At 44.6% G+C, this 15435-nt stretch overlaps 1 protein-coding gene across 1 annotated transcript in view; it reads left to right on the forward strand.

Annotated features, from left to right (window-relative positions):
* The window catches only part of CFAP65 (cilia and flagella associated protein 65), a 46658-nt gene extending 43978 nt beyond the window's left edge, over positions 1-2680 (forward strand). The window contains 3 exon segments of the mRNA XM_048485445.1: positions 1373-1510; positions 1872-1928; positions 2116-2680. Coding sequence (XP_048341402.1) covers positions 1373-1510; positions 1872-1928; positions 2116-2236 — 316 coding nt within the window. The 3' untranslated portion in view covers positions 2237-2680.
* Positions 2681-15435: the final 12755 nt, after the last annotated feature.

Consider the following 15435-nt stretch of genomic DNA (forward strand, 5'->3'; position numbering starts at 1 on the left):
TCAAAGGGTCTCTGTGTGCCTATCCTCTCCCTCATGAGTTCATGTAGATCAATCTTCATGGGATTCTGTGCAGCCCTGCATTGGGACTGCGCTTGCGCAGGCCTGCCACATAAATTTTTTTCAAGCTTGCTTTCTGCTCTGTAGCTCTAAAGAGCTCACACGCCCCTCCCCCTCCCCTTGGGAAGGAAAGGTGTCCCCCCAGTGGTCACGTGATGGGAGGGGGAAGAGTGCTCTTCCCTCAGTTCTTCTTTTGCCCCCATAAAGGAAAGAAATTCTTGCTTCAGCTCTGCTGCTTCTTCACCTTCAACAAAATTGTGAATTTTTTTCTTCCGCTATGGAAGCTAAGAAGGGCTCTGCCCTTTTTCAAGAAGTGTGTGACTTGAGTTTTGATCCTTGTTGGTCCTAAGGAGTGCCTCTGATGCCTGAGTGAGGCCCATTTTTCAGCTTCCCGCAAAACCTGTGTGTCTCCCTCACTGAAGGCCGGGCAGGATAGGGCTTCTTGCCTGAAGGTGGCCCTGGCCTCTTTGGGTGCTTCAAAGCAAGAAGAGAAGAAGGGTCACTTCCCACGGGACCTTTGAGGCTGTCTTTGACCTGGGCTGCTTTGGAGCCCCCCTCAAAAGAAGGGTCACAAGGGGAAGAATGGTGTTTACTATGAGTTTACTAAGTCAGCAATGTATACACGTATGGGACTGTACCTCAGTAATGCCCCAGTACACCTTCAAGTATTTCTCTCATACAGAAATAAGTACATACATAAGTACTAGTCAACACTACTGCAGTTGCTTCCCTAATCTCCACAGGGATAGCTACTTAATATTGAAAACCCAGCATGAGTGACCAGCTTCCAGATATGTCCTTTTTAATGTTTTTGCAGCAAGAGAAAACTTTGCAGAGACAAATGAAATCCGATTTGATTTTTGTAAGAACAATCTTAAATGTGACTTATCAACCAACACTAAAAATACCACACACTCACGAGCTTCTGAAGATTTTGGAAGCCAGAATATGTCCAGAAGCTGGGAAGAGGGAGGGAGGGAGTACTGCAGAGCAGAAAGAAAACTTGAAAACCTTTCCACGGCAGGCCTGTGCAAGCGCAGTCCCAATGTGTGTCTGCCCAGAAACCCATTCAATGAACTGCAGTTATACAGGCAACGCTGTATTTACACACATAGACTGATCCATCCTTCTTCTTACTCATTAATGCCCTCCAGACCAGTGTGTTCCTGACTGGTTAGATCTGGGCCTTCTCTTGACCACAGTGGTAGCCATGTATCTTGTAAAGGAAATAAATGTACCCCAATAGCACCCCGTGGTGCTATTGAGATAATCTAGTTTTGCTAGGCAGGAGAACTGAAGTGTTCTTTCTTCCAAGGATGCCGGCATATGCAAATCTGACAGAAAAGATACTGGACAATGCCATCCAGAATATTCTGGTGGAGGCCAGTCGTGGTGAGGTGGTGCTCACTGCCAGACCCAGAATTATTGCGCTCCCTCCTCTTCTCTGCCAGACGTAAGTAGACGGGATATGGGCTCTGGAAGTCAAAGCTACACTTAACAAATTAATGTTAGATTTGAGTATGAGCTTAGGACAAAGGAAAGGGGGAATTGGGTAACGCCCAATTCAGCAACTGTGAAAGCTGTTTATGTGTGGCAGAAATGTTCTTCCATCTTATCTGTTGCTGCCTGACTGGTTCTTTCTTTTTTTTGACTGGCCAGATTTTCCCTGCAGTATGCTGGGTACATGGGGAAAGGGGGCTCAAGGGGAGAGGATGAGTGTGGGCAGCCGGAGGAGAATGATCAGAGGTCTGGGTAGCAAAAGCAGTCAAACATCAACTATTGTACTAAGTGTGGAGAATACTCTGCCGTTACAGCTCCTCCATAAGAGACCAGGATACATCAGCCAGAATACAAGATTTTCACGGCAGAAAGTAAGTCAAAACAGGACACGAGGAATGCAGGTATTTTTTTCTGTATTGTCGACTCTGCATTGCATTGCCTCACTGGGGTCTGTGCATTGCAGTGCCTTACTGGGGTCTGTTTTATAGAAGCAGAGTACATTTAGTAACATGGTGGGGATGAAATAGGTAGAAATTCAAAGGGAACTTTTTCTTTCAGAGATTTCAGTTCTGTTGAGTCCTGCGAAATACTATCCCAGACTTTTGTAGAACCTATGAGTTCTCTCTCTGAGGAAATGAAGGAGTCTTATGGACAGCGGCACATCACCTTGCCTTCATAGGAGCCTGGTGAACTCTGATACCATCCAAGGCCAGTATTTGCAGCAGTCTGATCTGTGTGTGAGCCTGAGCCCTCCCAAAAAACCCACCTCCTCAGTCAAAGAAGAAATGACTACCAACAGAACTATAATGTGGGCCCTGCCTTTTCATACTAATAGCAGAAGTGCAAGAGAGTGTATCCTGCTGTCTTCGAAATCTGATTCAATTTTGCAGCAAGGCAAGATGGTTCCAGTTGTGGCAGATTATGAGATTTTGTCAAATGAAGATAACTGCTCTCAACTCTGCAAGTCTTCTGTGTTAGTGTTCAAGTTTTCTTCCAGCAAGGGGCAGTAGAGGCATCTTCTAGTCTGGCAGTGATGTAAATTCAACAAAGGATAGTGCAAGGTATTTTATATGTCAGCCAAATATGCAAGCGACAGAACCATATAGAATACTAGGTACCAAAAATCTGCGTCATACAGTCTTGCAGATAACCCAGCTGCAGAATCTACCACATGCTCACATGTTTTGCCTCGAATCCAGTTTATTTAAGGGGGTGGTGGTGGGGTGGGAATGACATGAATTCAATGCCCAGAGTTAAATTTACATTTGCTTTCGGGCACTGATCCTTCCTAGCGTTAGACACAAAGATATTTGGAAGCTTGTGGCTTAGTGTTATCAGAAAAAGTAGGGTGGCCAGTTTCCTGAAAGAAGTGTTCTGTCTCTTTAATAGAGTGTTAATGAGCTATGAATTACTAGGTGTTGTTAATTACACCTCTTCCATGCTATGATAAGCCTCAGCTGCCCATTTCTGCACATTAAACCTCTATGAAAGGGGCAGGACATTTTCCCCCAGGCCTGTTGGCAACCATTTCAAAAACATGTAGCTCCTCTTCATAGCCAGTAAGAAAGTCACCTTTTTGCATCTTCTATGGGGGCAGGCCTGAATATTGCAGTTCTGCACCAGGTCCTGCAATATTTTAGTTTGTAGGTGATAATGTACAATCTGGAAGCCACCCCTCCCCCTCCCCATAAAAGCTCAGTGAACATTTTAACCATGTTAGAATTTTGTTGGGAAAGTCCATACATATTCGTCATTTTCTATTTTTCATAATCATGATTTTGGTGCCTCAAGACCACCCATGCTTCTGAAAAAAGACAACATTACTTTAACCCAATGAGATGATCAGGAGCTCTGTTAGGTCTGATCAGGTCTATCTTTCATCTGCTTTCTTTTGCTTTCCTAAAATTATAGGAAAACTTCAGTTCAGTTTAACTCTTCTTCATGTCCCCTAATCTTTTGAAGAACTTAAAAATTCTTCACGCACATATATGGCTCTTCAAAGAGCTAGTAGCCCTTTTTATCCATTGTTGGCCTTGTTTGAAGTGTACGTGCAGACACGCAGGACTTTTTGGCAAATCGTCACACAAAATTGTGGGGCACAGTCATCCTTCTTCCAGGTGTAGACTTCGTGGCTGGAAAAACTGGTTGTACCAGCTATGAACTATGCTGGCAAAACCTAATTTTCTGCCCCCGCACCCCCCCCCCCATTCCACTCTGCTGGCGGTATTTTATCAAAATATAGTGTGTGAATGTCATGGATAAGACCAGAAGGACAGCCAACAGGATTTGAGAAAACATCTGGTCCCTTTAATAAAGGATTAAGGCATGGGAGTAATGCTGGGGGTAAAATGTAGGCAATTGTGACAGGCAAATGAAAACCACCATATAAACATCTGTCTCGTAAATGTTGTGATGCGACGTCATTCAGTAATGACCCAGCACTTGCACACCTTTACCTCTAATGTGTGGAAATGGAAAGGTGAATCCTTTCATAGAATTGAGGTAAATAGAATGCCATTAAGCATCTGTTAGAGGAATGAGGTCTTTCCCCCAGCCCCCTAACCTATTTGTCACCATAAGAGCCAGTAACATGACTTTTGACAATTGAGCAGCTCACACATACCATACCCATAATTAATGCTGGATTGTTTAATTTTTATCTCTTAATACATGGGTGTTTTTCTGCATAAGTATACAGAAAGCCCTGAACAACCCTCCCCACTGTACACGACAGGCCCCCAAAATCAAACATCTCCAATCAATAAAATCACTGAAAATGTATCAACCACCTTTCCCACTGTACTGTTCACTCCCCAAGCAACTCCTTTTCTTTCACAGAACTGGAACAAACATCTCCCCTATAACTTAAAAAAAATGGAACAGAGTATATTCCTTGTAGCGGTAAGTTTTATTAATATACTGTTGTAAGTTGATCACTTCAAGATTAAAGTTAATGGTCAACTGCACTTCAAAAAGATCGTATGCGAGCAAAATCTCACCATAAACAAATAATCCTTCTTGGCAAACTTAGTAATACCCCATTCAGTAAGGTCTAAGGTCATTATTTCAGATTAAATATGTGAATATATATCTGAATTATAATAGGCGCTTTCCCTACACACACATACACAAATGTTTGCCTCAAACTAACTCTTCACATCTGCATCCATGTCTCAGAGAGAAGGTCCAATATCGATATTCTGTATACTTCATATAATTAGTTTATGGAAATCCAAGATGGCGACTCTCAGTTTCAAATGGCAATATCAATAAGGGACACAGGCACTATCATCTTTTGCTGATGAATTTCAGAATGCTGATATTTTGGATTCCTCCTCAACAATTTATTCAGTAAATCATTTAGAAGTAGAACAAGGCCCCAATGGCAGGTTGGATTGGAGGCTTTTAAATATTTTTAAGGTGAGTTGGAACAACCAGATACAATAACATGAGTAGTTTCTTATAAGAATTCTACCAATTCCTATTTTTAACTCGATTGATCATTTCTCTTCAAAGTCAGCTTAATTCCTTTGTAACATACTTAATGTTGCCTTGATTAGGAATCCCTTTCTCAAAAGACACCATTATGAGAAAAACTCTGGAGTGCATCAGTTTCTTGAAATTTTTGCTGAATGAAAAGGTGGAGGTGGCTGCAGGGCAGCACCATTTTGAGCCACTGTAATAACAAAAACAAATGGGACTGGGTGGAAGCACTGTTTCAGACAAGCAAAGTCAGACGTCATGGCAGTGCAATGGAGCCCCCTTCTCTAAATGTCATCAGATTTAGTGTCACTTTACTATCAACAAATGTCCCTTCTGCTAGCTGCTGCACTCCATTGGCAATAGGATAACATCAGTAAGAGGCGGTTGGGTTCATGATTTCAAACAGAGATAGACTGGCTCTTTAACTGATCAGGAAAATTCCCAGTTGGCTATTGTCCTGAAGAGTGGCTGGCTGCCAGAAGCTAAGATGGGCTGAGCCCCAGAGATGCTAGCAGCCCCATAAAGCCTGATCAGTTCAGCTTACTCCTGAGTGGTTTTAATGTTTAACTTTTCCATTGATTCTAATGGAAATAAGCACCACTTAAATATTTTGATGTAATAGTTCTAATCCAGACTTGCACATTTTATCATGTAAGTAGTGTTTTCCTGTCAGTTTCTCTTTCAGCAACTCCCAGTACTGAGTCCACAAACTATTTCCCGCATTTTTTAAATTTAAAAAGTTGTTCTAGGGCAGTGATGGCGAACCTTTTTGAGACCGAGTGCCCAAACTGCAACCCAAAACCCAGAGGTGGGATCCAGCAGGTTCTCACAGGTTCCCGAGAGTAGGTTACTAATTATTGGTGTGTGCCGAGAGGGGGTTACTAATTGCCACGTGATTTTTGCCTTAGTTACGCCCCTCCTCTCAGCAGTAGCACGCAGAACTTGAAGCAGTCTAGCAGGAGGTGCACCGGCGTGCGTGGCAGCCTGCGCCTGCGTGCATTCGTTTCCTGCCCAAGGACCGGCGCAGCGGCTGCATCCTTACCACAACCCCACCCAGGGATGCCCCACCCCGGAATGCCCCGCCCAAACCCATTGGCGCTACGCCACAGTTTGAATCCCACCACCATGGGTACCTGTTACTTAAATTTTTGGATCCCACCACTGCCAAAACCCACTTATTTATCACAAAGTGTCAACACAGCAGTTTAACCTGAATACTGAGGTTTTAGTTTAGAAAAAATGGTTGGCTCTGAGCCGTGCGTTACTCGGGAGTAAGCTTGGTGGTAGTTGTTGGCTTTGCTTTGAAGCAACCATGCAACTCTTCAAACGGGTGAATGACGGCCCTAGGAGGGTTTACTCAGAAGCAAGTCACATTGCCAGCAACCGAGCTTACTCACAGGTAAAGGATCGTGCTTTAGTTCTTTGCATGAAAATCAGTGGGGTTTAACAGTGCTTAACAGGGTGACCTATACTGCTTCCCCAAAACTAGGTGTTAGGTTTAATGCTAATAATCAAGCCCAGCAGCACAGGCCAGCCTAGATGTGTGTGTGTGTGTGGGGGGGCAATTTCCCCCCACATGATGAACTCTGTTTGTGCGTGCCCACAGAGAGGGCTCTGAGTGCCACCTCTGGCACCTGTGCCATAGGTTCGCCATCACTGTTCTAGGGTCCTGTGCAACCTTTGGGTGGATGATGGCAAAATTGCCTGAAAAACCCTCTCCGGCAAGTAGTATTGTTAATGAAAATGTCCTCTAATTGGATTCTGGATAATATACTCAAGATTTGGGTACAGAATTAAATCAAATGAACCATATCATTTATCATTTTGTTTTTCTGTGGTACCAGTACAGTAACAATATCATTCATTATAATCCCTGTGTTGTGATATAACCTGATATCTGTGTTGGGTTTTCCTGTGCTTCGGAAGGAAGCCTGTTCTTATCTGGGGGTGGGGGGTGGGGAGAAAATTTCACCATGGGCCACTCTCTTGGCATGATTCCATCTCACTGCTACCAGGAGAGACTTGCATTTAGTCTGTTTTCTACCCCACAGCAATAAAACGTATGAGGTAGGGCCGGGGTGCACATTGTCTGGGCCAGGTGTGATCTATAAACCTGTTAAACATTTAATGCTTGCTGATTCTCTCCATTGTCTGGATTTCCTTTAAAAGAGAACAAAAGCAGCAAATGCTAAGAGGCTGCTGTGTATAGCCCTACTGTGATACCCTTCCAAGGGCAATTGGCACATCAAGATCCTACTTTGGCTACTGGGCTTTCTGGTTCTGGAAGAGACTCTAGAAGGAGCAATACTAGCAGAACAAGGAACACTGGAACATTTCTGAACTTTTTAACAGACAGTTTTGAATACTGCATGTTTAGATACAGGGCCACAGTAGATAACTGAGACAAAACATGTTATATAACTGGAATAAATGGCTTGCCATTTGGATATTCTATTATTCATGGTGGTGCCAACCAAAACCAATACCAAGGAGATTTTCTTGTTCTGTGTACAAGCTGGAGTTTTGTGAAATGCAAAGTCCTGTATTGTATGGTTCAGTTTATATTTTGCAAAATATATTTGCCATCAAAACGAAGCAGCCCTCTGAGTTCCCATTAATGAAAACTACTATAATACTGCTGCCATCACCAGACAAGCTAAATTATGGTAACACATTAAATGAATGTGATCCCAACTATCACTTCAAAGAGAATAAAATATTGTGCTAATGCACTGGAAATACAAAGCCATTGCTTTTATGATCTCATCCTCAGTTTCTGTGTCTATAAAATGGGGAAAATAGTGAGAGACCGCATAGACATAATGAACTAAAATAGATTGTAGAGTGCTATGGAAATGTGTTGTGCAAATCAGAAGACAAAGGGGCATCATGCAAGATCTTGCAAGTTTCTCCTATTCCAAAGCCAGACCATCCTGCAACAAAGGCATGACAGAGCCAAAGCTAACTCTGCTCATTCCTTTTTATTTCCATGGGAGACATTGAAAGTGCAGTCCTAAGCAGAATTACACTATTAAGCATGTGACTCTCTCTGCCCAAATTTATTTTTTTTCTCCTACAGGAATTTCTGAAAAGGTGTACCTTCATCCTTTTGGGTTGGGTGTCACACACTACAGTGATCATGAGACCTATGGCATAGATAGTAATCTTCTGTTTTCTGAGATCCCCTATTTGGAGTGTTTGAGTGTGGAAATTCCTATTTCAGTTATGACAGGTCACAGGAGACAGTGTTCAAGCCATCATTACTAGTATAGTCAAAGGAGTGGAACTGAATGTTACACAGGAGTGCCTTTGAAAAAACAGCACTCCCATGTCCGGTCCTCTCCCCTCCCCCCGCATCTAACTTCTCAGTGTTTCCCCAAACATGCAATAACATGGGGAAACATACATGGCACCACATTCATTAATTTTATTACATGTTATGGCAAGAGGAGAAAAGGGACTCAACATGGGACAAAACTTTTTGGTGACAACTGTTACAGAATAATCAATGCACACACAAAGTGGTCACCGCTTTCCCATCAGCCTCTGCTCCTGGCACTCCGTGTGCTCTTCCTGCTTCCAGCCTGTGGAACTGATACAAACTTTGGCTTCATCTTTGGCTTTTTTCCACTCTTTTGCTCCATGTTACAGCATTGCAAAAACATTGTGCTCCTTCTGTATCCTTTATGATTCATGCTCCAGTGATTTCTCTTCTTGACCAGTGCAACCTTTTTTCTGTTCTTCCACTGCCTCAATTCAGTCCCTTCATTTCTGTCCCATACTCTGCATCCAAAACCATTCACTTCTCTTGCTGATCCATGCGATGCCCCTCATCCCTATCTTGGCTGCTTTCTGTCCTCTTCCAGATTTCAGCACAAACTCCCAAGTCCTTACCTTCAAATATCTCTTTGGCCAAATTCTCATCCTTAACTCTCTCATAGTCTGGATACATCCCTGCCTGTGACCTTGTTCCTGCAGCTCAACCCTCCTCCTCCTCCTCCTCCTCCTCCTCCTCCTCGAAGTCTCCCGTTTCCTCAAGTTTACTCTTTCTGTCACTGGTATCTGGCTGTTCCCCCCACCCCCAGCACTACCTGATATCCCCAGAATCCATCTTCAGCATGAAACCTTGGGCATAGATCCTTAGTCCCCCTACCCTCCTCCAACCCAGCCTGATCACGTTGCTGGAATGAAAACACATTCGTCCTTGGTTTATCCCTGCCTGTCCTACTTTTATTGGCTGCTTTACTCCAGAACTTAGACTGTAAACTCCTTGCGGCAGGGACTGTCTACTTGCATATGATTGGTACTATGTAAATATTAATAAAATAATCACATCACCCTTTTGTTGACATTGGAACTGAGTCCTCACTCCTTAATCTTGCTGGCTTAGTCCATACTAACCTGTAGAATATTGTGTTGAACCATCCGCTCCTAGAGATCATCTAATACTGCTTCAGTTTGACAGATTGCTCAGGGTTACAGAATTGCAAAGGCAGGGGAGATGACTGGTGGAGGAGATGATGTTTTAAGAGGCAAAGTATGTCAACAGCAGTATTAAAATGTTGTCTGACTAACGTATTTTAAGTCTTGAACAAGTTAGCAAACTTAGCCTCTCACAATGAATTTGTCATCTGCTTGGCAGGCAAAAGGGACTGTTTTCCATTTGACTGGGGAGCTTCCCGTTTTCTATACATGGTGGAGATTTAAGCGCACTTGAGAGATCAGCTTGCCCTCTGTCAACCGGCTGGATTAGTTTGCCCAAATGGGTAGGTGCCCCTCCATCTGGGTTTCTCCTGTCAATTAAGAGGAGGTGCTTTTAAAATGTGAAGATGACCAACCTTGACTTGGGTCCTTTCTCATCTTTACTGATAAAGTCAATTAAGAAAAACTCCTGTTAATGACTGAAGCCGAAGGAGAGTCATGGACCGCCTCAAAATTGCAACCATGCAGTACTTGCTTTAAAACACACACACATGGAATTTAGATTCACCTGCCATGTTGCTAACCTTCCTTGGGGGTGGGGGAGAATGGAGTCCATTAAGCAAACAATCCCTTTTCCAACACAGATCCACCTTCAGAGTAGGTGCCCTTTCACATTATGTGAATGAGGGAAAGTAAAAATTGGTAACTTTTGATTCAGCACTCAGAATCTCCCTGTGCTGTCAAATTTAAGGTGCCTTATGGCAACCCTGTGGAATATTCAAGGAAATTTGCCATTGCCTGCCTCTGCATCACAACCCGGGCGAACTTCTTTGAGTGTGAATCCCCTTTCGCCAAATACTGAGTCAGGCCTGAATTAACGCCACTTAGCCTCCTGAGGAGACCCATTTGATGAGATCAGGGCCCCAGCCTAAATATTCCACATGTCACCAATGAGTAGTTAGTTAGTGCTGGGAATCATACTAACACATAAGAACAGCTGGTGATGTCACAAAAGGGCACAGTGAGAACCACCACCACCCCCCCACCACCATTTTGACTGTTCTTTGGCTTGAGTACTGACCCAGCTAAATCCAACAACCTATCAGAGTACATCTTTTGTGATTGCATAGGGGATTCTGGGAGTGTTTGGTTCAGGCAAAGCCCAGACACATAGAAGGCAGAGCACTGTCTGACATAGACTGGTTCTGCACAAAGTACTTTCAGCAGCAGAACTTCTTAGCCCTCTCATGCCCTTTGCCTCGCTTTGGTTCTCCACTTTCCCTTTGCCAGACCCTTAAGATGAGCTCTAAGGAGCATTCCCAAAACGACAGGGGGAAAAAGGAAAATGGAAAACCGGATTAAAGATGCTGATGCTTTTCCCCTATCATCAAATTTTTTCATTCAGCGGGTTGCTAAATCACATGAAACAATACTTACATTTTGTTCTGCCTTCTCTTCCACCTACTATGCCAAGAATTCCTAAAGGGTTGTTTACAGAGTCAAGAGTTGTGATTTCCCCCCTCCTCACAGAGGTTACCTCCTCTTTGTCTATATCTCGCTTTGAAATGTGGAATTCAAAACTTCTAAGGCTCACTGACTAGAGTTGGAAGGAGGCCAGATACAGTCCCACCCCCACCCCAGATCTCCATGCGTCTGTCAGGCTGAGAAAACTGAGTCTCAGCCTCAGTTCTTCACCTGTAAAATGGCTACAAATAGCGACTACTTCCCAGTAGTGGTGGGAGGACTACCAAGACGAACTTTATACGTTTTTTAAAGGGCCAGGCAAACAATGAATGAATGGCCTGGATCCGGTTTTCCAGCCAAGGCCCGAGTCAATGGAGGCAGCCATTTCCTGAGAGCTCCTGTAATTCTGCTCATCTTTCCTCCAATGACCGCAGAGCTCCGCGGTCCTCCCTAAATCTGAGTCACTTTGTACCTTTCCTCTCACCCCCGAGGCGTTTTTCCCAGTGAGGCGGAGAGAGCCAAGAGGCTGTTCCCTACCCAGGAGCGATCAGGGCTGACTAGCCAGCCTCTTCCTGGCACTGACGGGCCGGCCAATCCCACGAGCCGCTCCTTTGCCCGGGCTGGGCTCGCAAAGGAGAGGCCGCCCTTGTCGCTTCTCTCGCAGCCTGCTCATGCAAGCCTGGCCCTTCTGAGCACTCGCCAGTCCTCGCACACCCTCACCAGGATGTGCAAGCGGCACACCTCCTCCTCCTCCTGCAGCCATGCCCAGGCCCATCCCCTCCCCGCCTCGCCTTTCCTTTCCACATACACCTGCCCCGGCCTCCGCTCTCCCTCCACTCTGCGCGCCCTGGGGCAGCCAAGTGAGAGAGGCAGGTGGGCGGAAAGCGACAGCTGGTGTTGTTCCAGGGAAGCTTTAATGAGCATCTCCTGCCCGCCCCCCACTTTATGGAGCGACTCGCTCTAATCAACCCCATTAGCAAAAGGCTCTGGTGCTAATCGGTGAGGGGGGGGGGACTTCTGGTACCCCCTCCCCCCCCGTGTGGCCGCCTTGCCTCCTGCCTGCCCTGCTGTGTCAATATTTGCCCTGAGTAAATGCAGAGCCCATGACAGGTGTGCAGGGGAGATGGCACTCTTGGTGACAACCAAGCCCTCCGGCTCGTCCGTGCAGCCCCCAACGCCCCGGCCCCCCTCGCCGCCTGCCAAGCCAGAGCTATTTTTATCAGGCCTATAAAAGCTACAGCAGGGCCAGCATCACCCTCATTTTCCACTCGCTGGGACTGGAAGGTGAGTCGCTCACCTGGAGCTGCCAACGTGTCACTGGAGCCAGGTGAGACGTTCCCAGGGGGCGGCTTAGCTGTTCTTGCGAGGGGGATGGGAGCTAGGAGGAGCTGTGGGGGCAGCTGCCACAACGAGGGTGATGGGGTGGAGGGGCTAGGCACCCAAAAGTTGGGGGGTTCTGTCGTGACCTGAGATTGAAGGGGTGGAGGGAGGGAGAGAGGACAGGAGCTGCTAGGCTGAGTGGACTCAGCTCAGCACTTTAGTGCCTTCAGTTGTTTTGCCTCACAGATCTAACTGAATGCCACTTCTCCCACCCAAATTATGAGGTGGTCAGGAAAGCTACAAGTGCCAATATTGTCCCATAAATTTTCATTACTACTAGCAACTTTGTAGTTTCTAAAGTCTAACCTATAAGATTCATTGTTTGAGAAGGAGATTAAACTTGGACTTCTAAAGTAGGATATTAAACTTGGACTTCTACAGTTCAAAACATTCCGCCCTACACTACACCATTCTAAAATGGTATTCTCACAGCACTGAATATTCAAGGCACAAAAGCACTGTCTGGTATGAATCTGTAAATTTCTGCTATCTGTTTGCCTGCCAGTCCTAGCATGGGTAGGGAAACCTCTCCTTTTCTGCTCTTTTCTCGTTCATTTCCCCCCTTTCCCACTTGTTCTGTTTGCCTTTTTTTCTTCCACAGATGCCAAGGAGTTCCCTTCCAGGTGATACTGACTAGAGCTCCATGTGGCAACAGGGGGAGCATCTCTCAAGTTCTGGGTGGCTGAAGGATTTAGCAGGAATGGGCCCTTTCACACAGCCCTCGTGGCTTGTCCCTGTTGATTGCTGTGCTTGCCTCGCGTCGAGCCCCACGCACAAGACCTGACGTGAATGTTTTGTTCGTTCGGCTCGCGTTAGGCAGGTCCAGCCGGTCTGCGAACATATGGTGTGCATGAGCAACATGTGTTTGGGAAGTATGTGCTGTGGAAATGGGTGACAGCCATATGGCATTTTCACCCATGTGTATTGTGCATGGAGAGGATTTTATGGGCACATACCACACACCTACATATGCTACATCAAGTTACTTACCCAGCATAGAGTAAGCTTGGCAGTGTAGCTCTTCCAGGAATACAAATAAAAATGGCACAATGATGGGATTGACCACTGCATGCCTACCTTTTCTCAGGTGTGGCTACAGTGAGATTCTTTGAAGCCAGAGGCCGGCAACTCTTGGCTTCCATTATATGGGATCCTCACTTGGGACCAGGTTTGCCAACATCTTCAGGAGTCATATATTTGAAAGGAGGCATAGGATACAAAGGATATATGTGACACTGCAATTCCTCTAGTCCTTCACCTGCTGTGTCAAATTGCTTAATGTTACCACTCCTGTTACAGTCTCTTGTGGCTTTTGGTTCCAGCCCATACAGGTACTATTTGCCTCATTTCACAGAAGGAAACAGAAGCTAAAGAATTTGTTTGAAATCCTAAAAAGGTCTTCATGGCAAAGCATGGATTTAAACTGTGCTTCTTGGATAATAATGACTTCCTTCCCTCTCCATGCCTTCTGCCTCTTTCAATTGTTCCTACTTCTGAAGATTAGCCTTTTGAATTAAACCCTCCCTGACTACTTCAGTTGCTGAGTCACCCAGACTTCTTGTTCTGTAGTCCAATGGTAGAATGTCATTCCTTATAAAGAGGGGGGAGGGGGGATAGAGTATCCTTTTGAGGTTCAGTGCAGCATCACCAGTCCCTGTTATATATGTATGTGAAATTAGATTAGTAGAGGCTGGAGCTGCTAAAAGAATACTGTGTCTTTCAAGAGGGATCCCTAGCAACAGCATCTATTGGAAAGCCAGGTTGCAAGAACCCCCAGTTCCTATTTTTTCCTGTTTGCCTGAGGTTTGAGGAAACGTAGGTTGGTCCTCAACCACATTATCTTCTCAATCCCTGCTGGCAGGAAGTGGAGAGGAGGTTTGCATCTGGAAAAGGAGAGGATGCAGCCAACTTCAGTTTGAGTAAAAAATTTCTTGGAACTAGAAAGAACCAAAGTGTAACCAAATAATTGTTTAGCTTACCACTCACGTGGGAGAGAAAACAACCAAAGAAAGCGATTGTTCAACTGCATGATAAAAAAAGCAGGATAAGTGATGATGTGGCCCATGATAAAAATTAGAGACGGATGCCCGTAAGGCAGGGAGACAGCTGAATAAATAAGACTGTGGGGAAACTGCCCTCCTCTGATTGCAAAGTCCTTGGCTACCCAAAATCTATAAGGAAGACAGCAATCCAAGTACACTTACCTGGGAGTAAGTCCCATTGAATTCAGTGGGACTTAACCTCTGAAGAAAGACCAGGAAGTGAACACTGTTCTTTCCAGGTAACTTGCTTTTTAATTGTGCTATATTTTCAGCTATCTGGATATTTGAGGTGTCTTCCTTGAACTCCCACTGATTAAATAAAGTAGCCTAGAATTTATTCGTTTGTGTGAGTGTTTTAACTTTTTGGCAACTAGGAACAGACAAATAGTTGATTTGCATGAGTTTCACTTTTGGACACTAAGAAGACCCATGTCTTTAGGACAAAATCAAGGCAAGGAGCACCTTACAACAATAACACCATGGTATGAGCTTTTGTGAGTCAAAACTTACCTTGTCAGGTATCTTCTTTGGCCAACAAAGGTATATACTCTGGAATATTTTGTTGTACTTTTAGACGCTATTGGACATACATTTTGCTCTGCAGAGAAACATCTAAAAGTGCCGCCAGTGTATTTTGTTTTAGGTAGAACTCATCTCCAAGCCCACTATACTATGTATATATTTAATGGACAGGCTTGCTTTTTCAAAAGGCTCACATTTAAAACACATATTATAACAATTTCCATTAAGGAAAGGGTGTGTGTACATATACACATATTCACTCACATAGGTCAGTAATGGCAAGACTTCAATGTGATTTTAAAAAAACCCTTTGGACTCAGAATATGGTCTAAAGGCACACAATAAAGCTACCTTGCTGGATGTCAAGAAGCTCTGGGTTTGATAGTGCCTGAATGGGAGACCTTCTAGGAACCCTAGCATGCCACATGGAGTCCTATAGTGCTCGAAGGTAACTATAATAAATACATATCAGAACTTCTAAGTAGTTTTTTCCCCATATGCCTCCTGTAGAGTGAAATGAAGTTTTTTCCAGAATGGAGGAATATAAAGAAGTCAAGTCAAGTAA

The sequence above is a fragment of the Sphaerodactylus townsendi genome, linkage group LG02 (assembly GCF_021028975.2).
Source record: "Sphaerodactylus townsendi isolate TG3544 linkage group LG02, MPM_Stown_v2.3, whole genome shotgun sequence".
Lineage (NCBI taxonomy): Eukaryota > Metazoa > Chordata > Lepidosauria > Squamata > Sphaerodactylidae > Sphaerodactylus > Sphaerodactylus townsendi.